At 55.1% G+C, this 20731-nt stretch overlaps 1 protein-coding gene across 3 annotated transcripts in view; it reads left to right on the top strand.

Moving 5' to 3' along the window:
• Positions 1 to 20731, top strand: part of ZC3H18 (zinc finger CCCH-type containing 18) — a 60536-nt gene that overhangs the window by 3705 nt on the left and 36100 nt on the right. Inside the window, exons 1-4 of one of the 3 annotated variants that reach the window (XM_045987782.1) lie at positions 2876 to 2894; positions 3707 to 4305; positions 14856 to 14940; positions 15596 to 15667. In XM_045987782.1, coding sequence (XP_045843738.1) covers positions 3721 to 4305; positions 14856 to 14940; positions 15596 to 15667 — 742 coding nt within the window. In that variant the 5' untranslated portion in view covers positions 2876 to 2894; positions 3707 to 3720. Of the gene's footprint in view, positions 1 to 2875; positions 2895 to 3706; positions 4306 to 14855; positions 14941 to 15595; positions 15668 to 20731 lie in introns of those variants that run through there. The other 2 variants (XM_045987781.1, XM_045987783.1) reach the window with 2 other exon arrangements.

Here is a 20731-nt window from a genome sequence, read left to right as displayed (position 1 = left end):
TAACAGACTATGTAGATGATGCGTTACCTTTTCCACGTGGGTGAGGATGTTCTTGTTTCCAGAGGGCCTAAGAGAACTGTGGACGGAGCAACACAAAACGATAAAAGGGAGAAAAGACAAACGGGCAGAATCTACTGGTTCAGAAGTCCCCAGTATGTGTGGGTTCTGTTCCCAAAAAAGAGTATGTGAGATCAGTTTGAACCCAGGTTCCATTTTCCTGTAGAAACAACAGCAAAAAGCGGGGGCTGGCTCCCCGGTGGGGAGCACCAGCTCATTTCACACGCAGCACGAGGCTCCGTAACCAACTGTGTGCCCTAGAGGCAGCTCTGATCTGCAGTCCCAGGATGCCGGCTCAGTGGCCGTGTGGCCTGGGCTCTCCTTCTCCATGATGGGGAACGTGGCTTATTTGGAAGGCTGATGTGAGGGGTTGTTCAGGTGCCTGACCCAGGGGCCGTCTCTTAGCGGATGGTGGTGGCGGTCAGCTTCACTGCAGACATCGTTGCAGTGATAGTCTCGCGTGGAGTAGAGAGCTGTTTGTCGAGTGAAACCGCGACTGAATTACTCAGATGCGCCCAGAGACTGGAAATGCGTCTGTCCGGAGCGATAGGGGTCTGGTTCTTAGAAGGTGAGGAGGACCTTTCCTGGTCTTCTCGCTAGTTCAGTTTGAATTCAGGTATGTGGAACCCTTGCCAAGCATGTTATCAGGCTTATCGCATCTAATCGTTGCAGCAGCCTCGTAAAGTAGATACTGTTGTTCCCGTATTTCAGGGGAAGAGACAGACTGAGCTGTGGCAAGTGTACATACTTGGCCCAGGATCCCGAAGCTGGGAAGCGGAGGGGCTGGGGTTCAGCTCTAACGCCGAGCCCACGCTGTTGCGCCGTCTGTGTACCCCGTTACACTGCAGCACTCCGAGGGGTAAACTGCTCGCCGGCCTGGCCCACTTTTTGTCCTGGTTCTGGTGTTTGAAGTTAGGTGCTCTGTTTCTTCCACTTCTTACTCGAGGATTTGATTTCAGTTTCGCAGAATATAAAAAGCAGTTTGGATCTAATCATAACCCTGAAACCGAAGTGCAAACCCATCTGCATCCGAGCCGCAGCAAAGGGCTGTTCGCAGGCTGGGGGAGCTTGTGGCCATGAGCAGGGTCGGGTGTTAGAGGCCAGCAGCAGGCTTGTCCGCTGCAGATTTTTAAACTAGTTTGAGGACGTGTCGTTTGAGATAACATTTGATTGATTGAAGTAAGAAGCCCTTTTGTTTTCAGGGTTGCCGTTGGACTAAAAAAGGTGGGAATCAGAATTTGCTGGGGGTTGCCCGGGGGGTTGAGCAGGCACCTGTTGGTTTCAGCTCAGGTCACGATCTCAGGGTCGTGAGTTCGAGCCCTGCGTCGGGTTAAGATTCTCTCTCTCCCTCTCTCTCTGCCTCTCCCCACTTAAGCAAAAAGAAGAATTTGTCAGGTTTCGAGTAGGATGTCTGAGGCTCAGGGACCTGCTCCAAGGGACTGGCTGCCCGCAGGGTACGTGTCTAGATTCAGCAGCTGGGGAGATGAAAGTCGCTGCCCTCCCGCGAGGAAGGTTTCTCATATATGGTGTGATAAAACTATGCGAAGATGGGCATAGGACTCATAACAAAGGAAAATCTTACTCCTTAGTGAAGGTGAAGGGGCCCTGAGTGGCTGCTGTGTCCCACTTCCTTCCAGGCCCTGTGCAACAGCCAAGAACAGAAAGCCCTTAGCTTTCGGGCACCTTGTTCATGGTTACTGTGGGCAGCAGGCGTGCTGTGCACAGGGACAGGCTCTGCCCCCGGTGGTAGGGTGCTGCTTGATTTTCCGCAGAGCCCATCGTTTGAAGACTGACTTTTTTTGAGAGAGAGAGAGTGTGCGCCCTGGGGAGGGGCAGTGGGGGGGCAGGTGGAGAGAGAGAATCTCAAGCAGACCCCGCTGAGTGCAGAGCCCGAGCCCTATGCCAGACTCATCCTCACGACCCTCAGATCACGACCTGAGCCGAAACCGGAAGCTTAGCTGCCTGAGCCCCTCGGGCGCCCCTTGAGGCCTGACTTTTCAGCAGGTCTCCCCAGTAGTCCTACCTCTCAATAGTGCAGTCGGAAGACTGAAAAGTGAGTCGTTTTTAAAACCGTGGCTGTGAATGGATTCGTTCGTAAACTTCTATTATCGTTAACCGTTTAGTTGATTTGTAAAGTGATGAATTTTAAGTGATTTGTCTTAATGTGTACTGAATTATAATAATTTCCATTAACTGCAAAGAAAAGTATTTTTAACTTTAGGTTAAGATACTATCTCTTGGGGTGCCTGGGTGGCTCAGTGGGTTGAAGCCTCTGCCTTCCACTCAGGTCATGATCTCAGGGTCCTGGGATCGAGCCCCGCATCGGGCTCTCTGCTCGGCTGGGAGCCTGCTTCCTCCTCTCTCTCTGCCTGCCTCTGCCTGCTTGTGATCTCTATCTGTCAAATAAATAAATAAAATCTTTAAAAAAAAAAAAAGATATTATCTCTTGTTATATGCATCTTTAAACACAGTTTCTCCTTTCAAAAGTATAAACTTGAGAGATATACATTTAGTTTTTAATTACATGAATGCGCAAAATAATTCTTTATATTTAAAGTATGTAATTATATGGTGTGTTTCCAGATCTCGCTGAAGTACCAAGCTGCATATATGCGACGCGCATTATTTTAAATTAAATTTCGAAGAACCAGGTGAACACTGAACCCCTCACTGGTCCCGTTATTTCCCGCTAGTTCCGCAGTGGCTAGCTCCGGGCTGCGCTGGTGAATGCTCCCGTCCCACTCTCTGCACTTTACGTTTAAACAGATGGAACGATGTCCTGTCACTGGGCATGGAGGAGGGAAAACAAAAAATGTCTGCTTTATCATGAAGTCTGGGTTAGTAAAAATCGAAGAAAAAGGTCTTCTGAAATGACATTCTGGTAACCTATGAAACTGCTCAGATACGGACAGTTTTCAGCCAGAGTTCTTTTCCGTGGCCTAGCTCTGTTAGAGTTTTGGTTCTGCACTTTCCATGAGGTCATCTCAGCATGCGCGGACGGATGCCACTTTCTGAGCATCTGTGGGTGGCCGCAGCGTACAGATCTGTGATAAGCCCCAGATCTGCGCGTTTGAAGATTCTGACGGGGCAGTTGGGGCCATCCTTGGAGAGGTGCGTTCAGGGACAGGAGCCCATGACCTGGGGACGAGGCCAGCTAGGGTTTCTGCTCCAGATCCTTGAGTGTGGCTCTAGAAAGATAGCAGCGTACCTTCAATTTTGTTGCCTCATTCCACAATGCAGCTTTTCTTGAATTTTAAAAGTAATTTTAAGGATCCAAAAAGCTTTCCCTTGCGATGCCTGCCTGTCTCATTGCTCACTCTCTGTTCACCTGCCGGGTGTGCTTGTGGCGAGGAGCACTCCAGGTCCCAGCCAGATTGCCGAGCTGGGACGCACACACGGCTTAGGGATTGCGTGCAGCCTTGTGGATGCATGTGTGCAGGGCCAGCCCGTGGCCTCCCTGGTGGGACCGCCGGCAGCAGTGGTCTGTGGGGTGCCGTCTGGGGTTTGGAGGAGCGATGCGGGACCAAGAGAGGTGCAGGTCCTGGTCCCCCCTGCAGGTCAGGGATGAGCACGGGGCCGAGAAAACCAGGCCAAGATCGACTTTCTGTGTTGCTGACTGCTGTGTGTCTATGTTCTCTTTCTTTTGCAGAACTGTGGGTACCGATGGATGTGGCCGAGAGCCCTGAACGGGACCCTCGCTCTCCAGAGGATGAAGAAGAAGAGCAGCAGGGGCTCTCGGACGATGACATTTTGAGGGAGAGTGGGTCCGACCCGGACTTGGACGGAGCTGGGGGGAGGGCTTCTGATTTGGAGGATGAGGACAATGCCGCCCCGGGACTGAGCCAGGAGGAGGAGGAGAGTCGCTCTGAAGAGGAGGACCAGGACCGGGAGTCTGAGGCTCAGGATCTGATCAGGGGCCCCACAAGCCCCCCGCCTGGGGAGGAGGGGGACGGAGGGGAGGAAGAGCGCACAAGCGACCTGAGGGACGAGGCCTCGTCGGTCACCAGGGACCTGGATGAGCATGAGTTAGACTACGATGAGGAGGTCCCCGAGGAGCCAGCCCCCGCTGGGCAGGAGGACGAGGCCGAGAAGGCTGGCGCTGAGGATGACGAAGACAAGGGGGAAGGAGCTCCTGGGGACGAGGGGGCGACAGGCGTTCACAGTGTGGAAGACAAGGAGCCCCTGGAGACTGCCCAGGAGAAAAATAAGGAGGATGATGATGGGGAGCTCGACGATGGGGAGCTCGATGTGAGTGCCTGGGCTGGCAGGGCTCGGGGTGGGGCAGGGAGTGGGGGGCAGGACACGTGAGGGCCGTGGTGATTGGGAGTGCCCAAAACTGGGCAGGACAAGGAGTAGGCTAGATTCAGAGAACTCGGGTCTGCCGCCTGGTAGCTGGCAGTTCCGCGGATCCTCCCCTTCCACTGGTGCGGCGGATGGCGTTCAGACGCCTAAGCCAGCTGTTCTGCTGAGCTCCGGGTTTGTGTGCGAGTGGAGGTCGCTTCTCCTTTTACTTTTGCTGTCTTTAGATGATTTTTGAGGTCATGTTCAACTAAAACCATCGTGGATTTTCAGTTCTGTTAGGTTCTTGAGACTGATGCACGCCAGACGACGAGCTCAGGGCTTCCTTTGAATTCTGTCTGTCCTTCAGTCTGTCTCCGTCCCTGAGCCCATCCTCCGACAAGGATGCCGGCTGGCCAAGCATCTCTGGAGCTGTCCCCAGAAAGATCCTTAGGAGTGGGTCACGGGGCTGTCTCCAAGCACCTCAGCCTTTGACCAAGCCATCTCACTGGGTTATAATGGACTTAAATGCTCTGTGGTTCAGGTTACAGAGACGGCAACGCTGCCTTCGCCTCTCAGACGTGGATAGGTCGGGTTTTACGATGCAGCATCCGACCGAAGGACTTTAGTCGTGGTCTGCTTTTCTTCCGTTAGTTCTGGGACAGTTGACATACAGCGTGGCGCCAGTGTCGTGCACGACGTAACGATGCAGCCCTTCCACACATCACCCGGCGCCCCCCAAGACAAGTGCGCCCCGTCACCCTGCCACTCTTCCAGCCGTCCCCTACCCCTCCCTTCTGGGGGCCGGCAGGGTGTCCTCCGACGTCACCCGTCTGTTCTGGGTCTGTCTCTCTTTCTCCCTTTGCTCCTTTGTTCCCTAAACTCCGTTAGGAGTGAGATCGAATGGTATTTGTCTATTTCTGGTTTCTTTCACTTGCATTACGCTCTCTAGCTCCCTCCATGTTGCAAATAGCAGGATTTCCCTCCTTTCTGGGTGAGCAGAGTTCCAGCGTGTCTACACCACGTCTTTACCGTCCACGTGTGGCTGCCCATGTGGGCTCTTCGCCGTATCGGCTCTGGGAAGTGATGCTGCAGTGAACATAGGGGTGCGTGCATCCCTTTGAATTCCTTTTGTATTTGGGGGTTAATGCCCGGTAGTGCGATTGCTGGGTCGTAGCGTGGTGCTATTTTTAACCTTTCGGGGAGCCTCCATGCTGTTCTCCAGAGTGGCCGCACCAGCCTGCATTCCCTCCAGCAGAGCACGGGGGTTCCCCTTTCTCCGCGTCCTCGCCAGCATCTGTCGTTTCCCGACTTGCTTCTTGTGGCCGTTCTGACAGGTGTGAGGGGGCGTCTCGTGCTGGATCTGGTTTGCACGTCCCTGACGATGAGTGCCGTGCGGCATCTTTTCGTGCGCCTGTTGGCCGTTGTGTGTCGTCGTCGGTGAACTGTCTGTTCACGTCTTCTGCCCACTTTTTAACTGGCTTATTTGGGTTTTTGCTGTTGAGTTTTGTAAGTTCTTTATTTTAGATACTAGCCCTTTACTGGGTGTATCATTGGCAGATGTCTTCTCCCGTTGCACAGGTCGCCTTTTCGCTTTGTCGGCTGTTCCCTTTGCCGTGCAAAGGTTTGTTATCTTGTAAAGTCCCAGTAGTTCATTTTTGCTTCTGTCTCCCTTGCCGCTGCACAGACTGTCTCGAGAAACGTTGCTGTAGCCGGTGGCAGGGAAACTACCACCTGTGCCCTCCTGTAGGTCTGACGTTTAGGTCTTCGGTCCATTTTGAGTTTGTTTCTTGTACATCGTGTAAGGAAGTGGCCCAGTGCCGTTCTTGTGTGTGTTACTGTGCAGTTTCCCAACACCATTTGTTGGAGAGACTTTTCCCCATTGCATATCTGTACCTCTTTAGTAATCAGGACTTTTTTAAAGATACATTTATGTATTTGAGAGTGAGTGCACACACGTGCGCTTGTGGTAAGGGGAGGGCCAGAGGGAGAGGGAGAGACTGTCCTAAGTAGACTCCCCACCGAGCATGGAGCCGACAAGGGGCTTGATCTCACAACCCAGGCTGAAACCAAGAGTGGGACACTCTACCGACTGTGACACCCAGATGCTCCTTTTGTAATCATGATCTTTTTTTTTTTTTTAAGATTTTATTTATTTATTTGACAGAGGGAGACAGCCAGAGAGGGAACACAAGCAAGGAAAGTGGGAGAGAGAGAAGCAGGCTTCCCACCGAGCAGGGAGCCCAATTTGGGGCTCAGTCCCAGGACCCTGGGATCACGGCCCAAGCTGAAGGCAGACGCCCAACGACTGAGCCACCCAGGTGCCCCTGTAATCATGACCCTTAAAAGTTAGTTTGAGGGGTGCCTGGGTGGCTCAGTGGGTTAAGCCTCTGCCTTCGGCTCAGGTCATGAACTCAGGGTCCTGGTATGGAGCCCCACATCGGGCTCTCTGCTCAGCAGGGAGCCTGCTTCCTCCTCTCTCTCTGCCTGCCTCTCTGCTTACCTGTGATCTCTGTCTGTCAAATAAATAAATAAAATCTTTAAAAAAAAAAAAAAAGTTGAGTTTGGGCGGGGAGCCTGAAGTCCTCCTGAGTAATGCTTTTATTCAAAGGAGCTGAGAGAGGGACAGAGCGCATCGAAATAATGAGGGTTTTTTAAAGTCCCCCAGGGAAGGGGGTGCTGCCTCTCCAGGAGCCGTGGCAGTGAAAGGTGCGTGGAATTGGTCTCCGGAATGTTTTGGTTTAGGGGAGTCTGGGGGGCTCAGTCAGTGATGCTTCTGCCTTTGGCTTGGGTCACAATCCCAGGGTCCTGGGATTGAGCCCCATATGGGGCTCCCTGCTCAGTGGAGAGCCTGCTTTTTCCTCTCCTGCTCTCTGCCGCTCTGCCTGCTTGTGCTTTCTCTCTGTCTGTCAAATAAATAAATAAAAAAAATCTTTAAAAAAAAAGAAAAAGAAATGTTCTGGTTAAGGGAAGGGAAGAGGTTGCTGCTGAAGTCCTTAGCCATTGGTTCACGGCAGGCACCGCGCTTCCTGGCCAGCTGCTGGTGCAGCGGGGCGCCGTCCAGTTCAAACTGTGGTGGCCCGTGGCTGTGCCTGGTAAGTGTGTAGGGTTTAAGCCTGCCTGTCTGACTTTGGTTCACAAGAACAGAACGGTGGGGGGGGGGGGCTTATATGGTTGTAAGCTGAGAATCTTAGCTCTTTTATCTTCTCACAGCTGAGTTAATCGTTTTCGTTTGGAGCTTCATTTGAAAGGTATTGTCAGGATGTGATTAGGCAGGCGCCCCTAGGTTTTCGAGCTGCGCTTCCCTTCCGGCTTTGGACAATGTACGTCTGCCACAGGGTTCCTGAGGAAGGAGATAGTGAGACTCAAGTTCGTCAGTTTGGGTGAAATTTTAGGTAAAAGATGAAGTTACTGGTTGAGATTGCACGTGAACGGGGTTTTTCGGAGTCATGGAGAGAAAAGCGGTGGTTTGCTTCTGTCCTAAGGAAATGAGGTCTCCTGTTTGCCACTCAGAGACGATCAGGTGCAAGTGCTCGCGTCAGCTGTGGAATAAGTCTTGGGGGAAATTCAGCTCCTTTCCTGCCTTTCCATGGTTCTGTGGGGTCAGGTGTCTCCCTGCAGGTCCTGGAGAACCTTGCTGTCCTCACGCCAGCGGGCTTGCCGCCACTTGGATATAGTGGTGGGACCTTGGGTTGAACCGAGCCAGCCCTGGGAAGTGCCCATTGCCTAGAGACTGGCCAGTTTCCCTGGAGGAAGCATGTGCAATAAAAAATCTAGCTCAGCTTTCTTGTCCCTCAGATTTGACCATCGGCTGGCTGGCTGGCCGGCTGGCCGGCTCTGCCCTCCGTCACACCCTGTTGTCAGGGGCCCCCGCCGTGCTCGAACGGTGCAGCTGAGGACACCTGAGCGCGGCTTCATGCCACCGCGCGGACCCAGTCTCCCCATGCCCCAGATGGGGCCTCTTGGTCACAGCCCCGGGGGACCCTGTGGCGTGCCGGGGTGTGAGCGTGCAGAGCAGGACCCCACCCCCACCCCCTTGGAGACCGGCAGACCTCAACGAGGGGAGGGCAGGCGTCGTGGATGGTGACTCGGACCCTCCCAGGAGCGCGGCTGTCTCCAGGAGCTTCTCTGCTGATTTCCGCTGTCGGCCCCGCCGGCTGCGCTCCCGGCTGCCCCCGACCCCGTCGGCGTGAATGTTGCTTCCTTGACGGGGGCTCTGCCTCCCCGGGCCCTGTTACCCTGGCTGAGGACTCTGTTTACTTCCGCACACTCAGGCCACTGGTGTGTTTGTTCCTGTTGCTTCCCCCTCCCCACCTCCAGAAATGCAAGTTCCCGAAGACCAGAACCTATCTGGGCGGCTCACGTCGGTCTCCCCGGCACAGGCCCACCGTAGGCAGCCAGAAACTGCGTGCTGAGCAGATGGCGAGCCCCTGTTACTTCGGGGTACACTAATGTTGAGTGCTGTTGAAGTATATAGTGGCCGTGGGCAGAAGGGAGGGTTACCCTGGAGAGCCATTCCCTCAGACAGGGCAGCCCAAGTCCTGGGTGCAGGTGACCAGTGCCGGGCCCCGGCCCATCCCGGCCCTTCGTCGCTCCCTGACTGATCCCTGCTGTGGCGTTGCCCCGTGTCCCCAGCAAGCAGACGTTCCATTCCTGGATCGCTCCTTCCCAAGGTGCCCTGTTAGCGTTCTGGCGCCGTGTCCTCCTTGGCCCAGGCCCGTGACCCTGATGGAGCGGGAGCCAGAGGTGTGCGCTTCCTTCTGGAAACAGCCTGGTTTTGTCAGTTCTTTCGCTTTGTCCCTTTTACTGAGTCCCTGCGAAGTAGCCTCTGGCCTCATGGAAGGCGAACGTCCCAAAGGCCTCTGCGCTGGTCGCTTTCAGGCCCGCTCGCACCCGGCTGCTTTACGAGAGGAAGTGGGCAGTCTGGCTTACACCCCAGCAGTACCCTTCCCTGATGTCCCTGCGAGTTCCCGTGCCCGGCAGGCTCACTGTCCGGAGCACACCCCGCCTCCCTGCAGCCTCCCGGCCCTGAATCGCCAGACGGCGGAGCGGAGGAGTCTGAAAAGCCAAGTGCTTTTCTCCTCTGTCAAGACACATCTTCGTGCCTTTTTTCTCCCTTTCAGATCTCGGGTCACTAGGGTAGGTGAGCTGGTGTGTGGCCAGGTCACCCCACCCGCCCCAGCTTTTCTGCCCTCTGTGTTTTTCCTGATGGTGACACCAATTTGTGCATAAACCCATAAATTTCTTTTCTCTAAAGCACACGATTTGTGACGAAGATCTCGAATGACCTTTGCGTATGTTCGGTGTGCTGCGGCACACCGGCACCGATCATTTCTGGGAGTGCCGCCTGCTGCCGTGGTCGGGCCGGGAGGGTTAAACACAGCGTTGGCTGTTTGTGGAGGGGGCGCCGAGGGTCCCTGCCATCTGAGCCCCAGGGAACCTTAGTTAATGCGTGGTCCCCCACCAGTTCTGGAAGCCACACTTATCACAACAGACTCACCGGGACTTTGTTTCTGTGTCTTCCTGTCGCAGACGAGTGGAGGGAGCCCGCTGGCCCCGCCCCTGCCGCCTGGAGGCCTGTCCTGGCCTGCACCGCCGTCTTGTCTTGTCGGAGCTCTTCCTCCTGCCCTGGTGGGAGGAGCCCTCAGATGCGTATCTGTGGGTCTTGATTTTGTCTTTTCCAACTTAGGACCCCCCTGTCTGGTGTGTGCGTCCTTCCCTTTGTTCGTGTGTTGGCTTTGGTTTTCTTTTTCGTCATTTGGTCAGTAGAACTTGGTGCTGTCCCTTGGGGAATGGTGGACTGCGTGTTTTGTTCCAAACCTGCGTTCTTCGGTGACTCTCACACTGGTGGGATGGCCTGTCGGGGACAGCAGGACAGCAGTCCTGAGTGGACAGCCCACCCCTGGCTCACAGGTGTTGGCTCTTGGCCCACCCATGTGAAAACTACTTTAAACATTCTCTTTGCAGGTGGTATTTTGTATTTTCTCCTGTTCAGATCTGCCTGTTCCTTCTGTGTCTAGATACCTGACATCCTCTACAAAAGGTATCCTTTTAGCACACTCCCTCTGGTGGCTTAGGGTCTCCCCTCCGCAAGGGCCCGGCCCCTTCCAGGTGGCGCCTATGGGTCGTGTCTGCTCTTCTCCGTGTCACTTCACGCAGATGCTTAGCGGCCTTGCTGAAGCCCCGGAGGCAGCCACCTGTGCTGTCTTTGAGCAAAGAGGGAGTTCCAGGTCTGCCGCCCCCGTGTCCTTGAGCCTGGTCAGCGCGGGCTCGCGCAGGCGCGCCGGCTGCAGCCCCCACCCCGAGTGGCCGGAGTCCCAGAGCTCTGAGGACAGAAGGGTTTCCTCGCTCTTCTGGTGGCAGATCTGGCCCCAGTGGACACCAGGCTGTGTGTCCTATCGCTCGTGGGGCTGGTCACGTGTCTCCGCACAGAAGGAGGTCTGTGTCCTTTACGGGGAGCTGGTTCAGACCCCTGCTTATACTGCCTTTGTAAAACCAGAATGTTTCTGAACTCCCGAAACATGTCTGCCCCAAGGGTTTCGGTTAAGGGATGGTGGATCTGTACTGTTGCTCCCTCCTGCCCACGCAGAAGTCAGGAGCTGTGGAGGTGGTGGGTGGCCTGTGCCCATCTGCCTCCCCACGTGCCCGGCCACTGCTGAGCCCCCCCTCTGTGCGGGAGCTGCCGTGGTGGAAGCCGCTTCCTGTCGGAGAAATGATGTGCACGCATTGTTTTTGTTTGTTTGTTTTAAAGGAAAATAAAAACCTGTACAGAGTAGAAAGTAAGGCTAGGCCGCATTGCTTAGACAGTCGTCTTTTGGGTCCTTTCCCGTTAGTCGTGACCACGTCCTGAGCTCTCACTGCTAGGGTGCCCTGAGACGCTGCACACGGAGCTCCCTGAGCGCGGCCAGTTCTGCTCCAGGGCTCCCCAGCTCGAAGTGGAGGCCCTTGTCCTTGTGCACACCGTCAGGATGCGAGCCCAGGCCTTCCCCCCAGTCCTGTCTCGTAAAGCCATCAGAGTGCACTGCGCCCCACGTGTGTTTCCCTGAGGACGCTCTGAGGCCCGCGTGCCAGCCTGGCTTTGCTGAGGCCTGCAGACCCTCGCTGTGTCAGCCTGTCTGGATGCGGGTCGCGGAGAGCCTCGGGAGCGCTGTCCCGTGTACATCCACCAGTTTGCTCGGCCCGACTGCCGGGGCCCCTCCCTGTCCCCCACTCTCTGCGGTCCCTGCCTGCAGCCGCGCGATCGGGGGTCTGAGAGAACCGCGTGCGTGGCGCGCTCGCCGGGACAGCCGCATGCAGCGGAGCGCTGCGACACGACTCTGGAGGCCGCGTGTCTTCGTCTGCACGAAACCGCGAGGTGCAACAACTTATTTCAGTTTCTCATCACTTGAAAAGCCATCCTACTAAGGGGTTCGTTGAAAATTTCAGGATATTAGTGATTTATTGATTGTTCTCGTTTGTTTTTTAATTGAAGGGGAGCCCATAAACCCAGCCTAGCACCAGGGACAGGCGTCCGTCTTCATCCTAGCGGGTGTGGGGGCTGGCAGGGGGCGGCGGCCAGCAGGGGATCTCTGGGGGGGGCGTCGCGTTGTGAGTGCGCTGCCGTGCGTCGCTAGGCCTGTCACAGAGCGCTTCCAACGGCCGCACAGAACTCCTCTCTGTGGCTCCCGTGGCCACTCACCAGTCTGCAGTGGGTGGGTGGTTCTCCTTTCTGCTCTGCCGAGTGTTGCAAGTCCCAGCTTTGCAGAAACATCTCCTTAAATTTCACCCAGTGCCCTTGCTGTGAGCTGACTGCGGACCTGCTCTCCTCATCTCCGCTCCTGTGCCTTAGTTTCCAAGGGACGCAGATTTGAATGGCTTGTAATCTTTCAGAAGAGCTCGCTTTCCTAATGAGCGAAGAACCTGCTCTCCGTTTGAGCCTGTGTAAACCGCACAGGAAGGGGTAGCCGAGCAGTCATCTCTGCGAGGACAGTCATAAAAGAAGACGCCAAGAGCCAGAGGAGAGCGGCGCTCTGTCCCGCACGTGAAGGGTGCGCGTCCCTCTGAGACGTGAGGACTTCGCCCTGCGGTGGGGAGGGGGAGAGGTGGGGCTGGTTCGCAAGAAGGCCGGGCCTCACTTAGATCATGAGTACGCTCTGGCCACTAAAGTCCTTGAACAAACGATTCAATCTTTGTCAAAGAAAAGTCATTCTGTTGCTTCTTAAGGAATATAACTTTCTAGCAGGTGTTCTTTTCACTATAAAATGTGGGGTTTTTTTAGATTTACTTCCTAGACAGTGCACACGTGTGCAGTGGGGAGGGGCAGGGGCGAGGGAGGAAGAGTCCTCAGGCAGACTCCACCCCAAGCCCGGACCGCAGCACGGGGCTCAGTCCCCCGACCCTGAGACCATGACCAGAGCCGAAACCAGCAGGTGGACACTTAACCACCTGTGACACTTGGGTGCCCCCAAAACGCTTCTGTAGTAAGTAAATATTTTCAAGGCAGAAATGATACAAATACCTAAGCTTTAAAAATAAGTCATCGGAAACCCAGGGTTTGACTTCAGTATTTTTTCATTAAACAGATTCTTACCGTCGGCCACAAGCCCAACGCCATGCTTGGACATGACATAGTCGGGCCCGGGAGCGCTCCTGTTCAGTCGGGCAGGGCCGCGGTGGCCCAGACCCGTCACACAGGGAGCTGGGGTGGGGAGCCGAGGGCGGAGACTCACCTGCCGTCTGAGCATGAGACGAGCTGCGCGTGAACAGAAGTGGGGAAGGAGGAAGGCGGGCTGGGGTCCGAAAGGCCACTGCACGTGGACCGTCGGTGGGGGGGGCACGAGGCGGAAGTGGTTCCAGGCCGGGTGGAACTGGGCGGTACTTTGGATGAGAGTGATGCTGCCGGAGAGGGGAGATGCTCCCATGACCCCACAGGCCGCCCTGTGTGACCCCCTGGGTAGGGTGACCTAGAACAGGCTAGGACACGGGGGCTCCACCTCGGACCTCCCAACAGAGATGTGGGCGGGGTGGCTGCACACTTCCTCTGGACTGCAGGTGACCCCTGGGGCTGGGGGCTCAGCCGAGGGACACAAGGCGGGTGTCGCTGCAGGTCATTGGGACTGAGGCCCTGGGGTACTGGCGGCTAGCCAGGGCACAGAGCAGTAGTCAGCATCACGGCTGCTCTGGGGAATCCCTGAGGGCGAGACCCACCCAAGCTCCCGTGTTTTCAAAGCCCCTGCATCATGTCAAGACTTGATAGTCAAGGTTAGGAGCTCTGGACTACGGAGAGAGGGGCCTGGTCTGACTGACCTCCCTCTTCCCCAGCCCCAGGCTTTTAAATTAGAAGACGTGGATGTTTAATTTTTTTTTTTAAAGGAGCCACTTTGAAATATACCAGAACATTTTGTTCGTTTGGTTTTTTTTTTTTTTTTTAAGGTTTTATTTATCTGAGTGAGAAAGAGAGCACAAGCAGGGGGAGGTGCAGGGAGCCTGACTCAGAGCTTGATCCCAGGACCCTGGGCTCATGACCTGAGCCAGAGGCAGACGCTTCACTGATGGAGCCCCCCAGGCATCCTAGAATGTTTAGTTTCCTTTTGCTTTGTCTTTTTTTGTTTGTTTTGTTTAAGATTTTATTTATTTGAGTGAGAGGGAGAAACAGACTCCCCACTGAGCTGAGATCCTAATGTGGAATTCAGCCAATCCAGGACCCTGAGATCATGACCCAAGCCAAAGGCAGACACGTAACCAGTGGAGCCACCCAGGCTCCCCGACAGTGTTTAGTTTTAAGAACATAAAATATTCTGGGGCGCCTGGCTGGCTTGGCTGGGGAAGTGTCGGACTCTTGATTTCAGCTCCGTCCGTGATCTCACTTGGGGCTCTGCACTTGCTGGGGAGTCTGCTTACGGCTCTCTCTCTCTCTGTCCCTCTCCCCATCACTGCTCTCTCTCTCTGTTCCTCTCCCCATCACTGCTCTGTCTCTCTCTGTCCCTCTCCCCATCACTGCTCTCTCTCTCTCTGTCCCTCTCCCATCACTGCTCTCTCTCTGTGTCCCTCTCCCCATCACTGCTCTCTCTCTCTGTCCCTCTCCCCATCACTGCTCTCTCTCTCTCTCTCTCTCTCTCTCCCTCTCTCTAAAATAAATGAAAATAAATCTTTAAAAAAGAGCATAAATATTTTGCTCATAAATCTTGTTGAAACGTTGGGAGTATTAAAAACCTGAAGTGTGACCATTTTCTGCCCAGCATTGCTCATGAAGGGAGCCGTGGTGAAACCCTGCTTCGTCCCTGCCTTGTCTGTGTCCGGGGTGTTTTTACTTGGTGTTCCTCTTTGTGCCTCGGTCTCGGAGGCGAGCTCGACATAGCCCCGTCACGCCGGCTGAGGAATCTGGGTCGGGAAGATGCGCGCGAGTTGCTGAGCGGCCAACACCAGTCTTGAGGAGATGTCCGTTCTGGTCGGGGAAGCCGGGCCTGCTGGCGGATGCCCCTCCCACCTCCTCTTTGTCGTTAAGGTGATTCCCTGTTAAGTCCTGTTGTCCTCTATTTCAGGATGATGACCTGGAGGAGGGCGAAGTCAAGGACCCCAGTGACAGGAAGGTGAGGCCACGTCCCACCTGCCGATTCTTCATGAAAGGTAATTGTCCAAGGGGCTTGGTGTGGCCTTGGCTTTTCCCGGGACTCTGGTGGTGGTGCAGCTCTGAAGCTGTGCGAGGCTGTTCTTGGGGCCAGACCGTGACCGTTGGTGGCAGTGTTGGCATCAGTCCTTCGTGGGTCTTTGCCTCCCTTGACTGGCTCGGAGGGGCCAGCCTCGCCATTTTCACACTTGTGGTTCCAGGCCCACGTGTTTCTAGAGAACCATAGCTCTCATGGCAACAGTATCATTCCCTTTCCCTGAGGCCAGACGTCCCAGGCACCCCTGCAGACATTTTCCCACAACTGTAAGGAAAGTTGCCACTTTTTTGCTAAATGTATCGAAGCCGAAGTACTCCCTTCGTCAGAATGGAGCGGCTCTGAGTGCAGCACGGTCTGCCCCCTCCGGGAGGGCGTACGGTGCAAGCCAGGTGGCTGGGACAGGCGGCAGGTGCGGAGCGGGCAGAGCCGGGAATGGCAGTGCGAGCCCCGGTCCGCAGGGTCGCTGTGCCGCGCGGCAGTAGTTGGGGCGGTCCTTGTAGTCGCGCTGTCCGTGCGCAGGTAGGAAGATGCCTGTGTCGGTCCCGCCTCGCTCTGGCCCTGGGCGCCCTGGCTTGTGGCCCGGCGATTTCACAAGGGCTCCTGTACTTCTCTTCCAGATGTTGTGGCCGCACTGTCCTCTCCTCTTGCGCCGGTGCCACATTCCATGCCCTTCCGAGCCCGGGGGAAAGGTACAAAGTCTACGACACTCAGTCTCTGTTCCGGAGGCCAGACTTCTTTCTCCCGGATCCAGCTTTCTGATGTGAAGCCAGAAGGAAGGGGGAGGCTCTGAGGGGCAGAGAGCGATCGTGGACCGCTGTTCTTAGAGGCACCTGAGGCTCACGGGAGCCTCCTGGATGGCATGGGGAGGGGGGACAGCAGGGGACGGGGGAGTCTCACCCTCCCAAGAGGGCAGGCTCTGCCCTTGAGCGGCCCCTGGAGGGCCCTCTCCGGACACCCAGGATGACGCGGTGCAGAGGGGGCGCGGGCGCCAGGGAGCCGATGCGCTCAGGACCTGGGTCAGCTCCCTCTTTGGGGCGCGCGCTCCAGGCCCGTGCCGTGTACACGCGGGCTGCGGTTTCTGCCGAGAGGAGACCCCTCGGAGGTAGACGTGCGTGTGGTGAGCTCCGCTGTGCGGCCACGTGCGTTCTGCCCTCAGGAGGGTGGCTGCTGGTGACGCCGTGGGCAGTGTGGGCACCCTGAGAACGCAAAGTGTGTGGTATATCTTAGGAAGTCAGTTCTTGACAGTTCTTTAAAATTTTGGTGTTTGAGGGGCACTTGGGTGGTTCATTCGGTTAAGTGTCTGACTCCTGATCTCGGCTCAGGTCTCAATCTCAGAGTCTTGAGTTCGAAGTGCACCTTGGGCTCCACGCTCGACATGGAGCCTGCTTTAAAAAAAGTTTTGGTATTTCCAATGTTAACGTTTCAGAAAATTTTAACTTAAGCAGGGGACTTCTTTTCCGTAATGATGTGGGCATAAGTGATGTCAGTGCGCCTCTGAAATTTCTAGATGACAGAGAAGGAGGCCAGTGCGTACGTGCTCGCATAGATGTACGTGTGGTGTGGTCAGACTGCGGCTCAGCATCCCGGCCGGCCTGCCAGGACTAGCCGGGGGCTCCGCCGGCAGAAGGCAGCGCCACCCGTCCGCGCCACGGAGGTTGCGGTGCACAGGGTCGCAGCGCGCAGGTGATTTTCAGAATCGAGCAGCACCCAAGTGACATTGCTGCTGGGCCTGCAGGTCAGCGTCCTCAGGACTTGCCTCGTGGGCCGGGACTGGGCACCGTCTCTGTGGACCCTATGGTCCCCAGGGCCACTTCGCAGCGGGAGGCGGGTTCCTCCAGAGTGCAGTGAAATGCCCAGCTTGGGTTTCGGAGACAAAGGCCAGCGGGCAGGGCTTTCTGCGGGGAAATCCGAGGCGAGCGGCAGCCGGCCTCCACTGCAGCTCGATTGCGCAGAATCAGTAATTCGTCTCCGACTTTGCTTCTAAGGATATATTTACCTTTTCTGCCCACACTTGTTCGTTCTACAGAGTAGTGTGATACAGTACAGAAAGAAATGGTTGATGCTTTGGGGGTTCTAGAACACATCTCTTGCTTCTTTTCTTAGTTATGCGAGTTTTTTGGGTGAAAATGTTTTTGCTTACCTTCAGTTTTTAGGCTTGGTATTAAATTGAGATGAGTCTGTGTAAGTTCCGTTTATTAGCAAGAGGAGTCACTTTAAAAATAATACAGAATATGGGCGCCTGGGTGGCTCAGTGGTTAAGCCTCTGCCTTCGGCTCAGGTCATGATCTCAGGGTCCTGGGATCGAGTCCCGCGTTGGGCTCTCTGCTCTGCAGGGAGCCTGCTTCCCCCTGCCTTCTGCCTGCCTCTCTGTCTACTTGTGATCTCTGTCAAATAAATAAATAAAATATTAAAAAAAAATACAGAATTTGACGAGATGCGGAGACCTGAAACCTTCACGCTGGCGGGAGCGCAGAACGGTTCAGCTGCCGGAAGACAGGCGGCGGCCCCGAGCACAGGAGAGGGTAGAGCTCTCCGGTGACCCGGTCACTTTTGCTTCTGGGTCTCTACCCACGAGAAAGGAAGACTCCATCCGCACAAAAATGCGTATGTAACTGCTCATAAAAGCAGTGTTCAGAATAGCCAGCAGGTGCAAACAACCAAGTGTCCGCCAGCTCACAAGTGGTTCCACACGGTGTGGTCTGTCCGTACAGTGGGACGCCACGCCAGCCAGAAGCTCAGGGAGAGCTGACCCCACCGCGCAGGCGAACCCCGAGGACGCTCTGCCACTTAGAGAAGCCAGACAGTAAGGGGCCCCGCTTGTGCGTCTTTGTCTGTGTGAGCCGCCCAAAGTGGCTCTGTCGAGGCGGGAACTGGGTTCGTCATTGTCTAAGCTGCGGAGCCTGGGAGGAGAGGGCGTGGGAGCGGGCGGTGGGGTGATGGCCTGGAGTCGGGGCTTCCTCGTAGGGCGATGGCTGCGTGCCTCCTGCGTCCGTACTGAGACTCACTAAATGACACTCAGTAGACGGAGGTATTTGGTGGTAGGTGGAATCATTTTAATTTGAAAATTCTTTCCAAGAACATTTGTTAGTTACATTCCTATTGGAAGGTTCCTGCAGATTAATCATTAATTGTCCAAATGGATACATTGGTATTTGTGACCATGGACAACGAAATGTACTTAGATATAAAAATGGAAACATTTTTTTAAAGATTTTACTTATTTGACAGAACACAAGCAAGGGGAGCAGCTGGCGGAGAGAGAGGGGGAAGCCAGCTCCCCGCTGAGCAGGGAGCCCGATGCGGGGCTCGATCCCAGGATCCCGGGATCATGACCTGAGCCGAAGGCAGAGGCCCAACCCACTGAGCCCCCAGGCGCCCCTAAATGGAAACGTTCTTAAGCACCAGTGTTTCGTTTGTGGTGTGTTTCTACCTCTGCTGTATTTATGTTGAACCATCGAGATATATAAAGTGCTGTAAAGGCCTCAATGACATTTTCTTTCAATTGTGGCCTACTTCGGGTTTCTGACCGAGCCGGCCGTTCGTAGTGCCCGCCCGTTCTGTGGGCCAGACCTTGTCCCTGCTCCTTCCTGTTTTCCCCCGTCCTCTCCGTCCCTCCACCTCTTCTCTCTCTCCCTCTCTCTCTCTCTCTCTCTCACACACACACACAGAATTTGGTAAAATATGCCTGAGGTGAGGTTTGCCGTCTTAACCGTTTCGGAGCGCACGTTCATGGCACGTTCACTTTGTTGCCGTCACCCTGTCCGTCTCTAGAACTCTTTCCCTCTTGTAAAACTGAAACTCTGTAGCCATTGAACAATCACTTCCTGTTCCTCCTTCCCGCAGGCCCTGGCCGCCACCATTCTCCTACCTGGATTTGTCTGTTTCAGGTGCCCACTGTGAGTGGAATGACACGATTCCTGTTTCTCTGTGACTGCCTTATTTCACTCATCCTGCTGTCCTCGGGGTCCATTTGTGTCTTAGCAGGTGTCAGAGTTCTTTTTCTTTTTTTAAGATTTTATTTATTTATTTGACAGACACAGTGAGAGGGGAACACAAGCAGGGGGAGTGGGAGAGGGAGAAGCAGGCTTCCCACCGAGCAGGGAGCCCGATGCGGGTCTCGATCCCAGGACCTTGAGATCATGACCTGAGCCAAAGGCAGACGATCAACACCTGAGCCTCCCGGGCGCTCTTCCTTTCCTGGGTTAGTGGTCCACCGTGCATACACCGTGGGCTGTGTCTGCATTCATCCAGCGGGGGACACGGGTTGTGTCCATCTTTCCGCTGCTGTGAACATAGGTGTGCATGTGTCTTTGGGACGCTGCTTGGGAATTTTGGAGCTGTGTACCCAGCACTGGAATTCCGGGATGGTGCGGTGATCCTCTTCTTAATTCCTTGGGAGCCTCCGCACTCTTCTCCGCGGCAGCAGTAGCGTGTGGGATCCCGTCCACGGTGCGCAGGGACCCGGGGCCTCCTCCCGACACTTCGTGTGACCTGACTTTTTGGTAGTAAGCATCCTGATGAGAAGTGGTATCTCGTGGTGGTTTTGATTTACGTTTCCATAGCGATTAGTGATGCTGAGTGTCTCGTCATGAGCCCATTGGCCATTTGAACAGTCTCTTTTCCTTAGAGAAACGTTCATTGCCTTTTTTGAATCCCTGCGTTGTCTTCTTTGTTTAAAGCAGAAGATCTTCAGATGTGGTCTGCAGACCCCGACGGGCTCTTAAAATTCTTTGAAGGGACCCTGAGGTCACAGCTTCTTCTGGGGTCATGAGCTGGTATTGGGGGTGACCACCACACACTAGGGGTTCAGTTTCGTGTAATGAGGCTCTAAGAGAACAGTAAGAGTTATGATTAAATTTTACATTTGAGTGCAGGTTTTCAAAAAAAAATTGAGGTACAATATCCATGCCCTAAAACTCATGTTTGAAGCTACAATTTAATAACGCCTATGAAATGTACCGAGTTGGGTGGCCGCCGCCACAGTGCAGTTGTAGAACATGTCCCCGGCCCCAGGAAGACCCCGCAGTGCTGGCCTTTCCCACATTCCACATGACGAGATGGGGGCGCTCCCGGAGCCTCTCTTCCGCCCGGGGAGGCACGGCCGCATCTCCAGGAAGGCCGCGAGGCTTGCGCTGTGAGCGGGGACCGCTGCGTGACAGAGAACACAGTGTCCTCTGAAACAGAGTGAGCCTGCCGCCTGCGGGAGAGCAGCTGCCGGTATCTGTTGCTAAGCAGGAGCTTCAGGCTCTTACGTGAAGTCAGGATTTTGGAGGGCCTGACTATCCACCTGCGGTGCTTGATGACTTTGCCAAGTGACCAGTGCATGGCGTCACAGAGTCACACCCGCGCAGAAGGCCTGCTCACAGCGCGAGGCGGACCAGCGGGCATCAGCGCAACAGTCGGAAACATTCAGCGCAAGGGTTCTGGGCCCCGCACAGCTGTTAACGGCCTAGAAGCCTTGCTTGACGTGTGGGTGACCTCAGGGACGCACGAGAGTCTCTGCGGAGGCCGCAGAGTCCCCTCCCCGGTCCCGCTGTGCCTCAGCGTAGGGCTGGCTTCCCTTCAACTGCTCCAGCCAAACCAGCCGTCCCGGCGAACTGAAAGCAGAAGGTGACGAGAGCGAGGCTGTCCCGTGTCCCTGTCAGCTGGAGAGGTTTGCAGAAAGGGAGGGAAGACTGCTTGTGTCTCTAAGTATTTGTGAAAGTTCTCACGAGTATCTATGTTACTGTATCGTTAGTTTAAGTCACGCGTGG

The sequence above is a fragment of the Meles meles genome, chromosome 19, assembly GCF_922984935.1.
Source record: "Meles meles chromosome 19, mMelMel3.1 paternal haplotype, whole genome shotgun sequence".
Lineage (NCBI taxonomy): Eukaryota > Metazoa > Chordata > Mammalia > Carnivora > Mustelidae > Meles > Meles meles.
The sequence above is the reverse complement of the archived record's forward strand: the minus strand, read 5'-3'. Positions and strand labels throughout refer to the sequence as shown.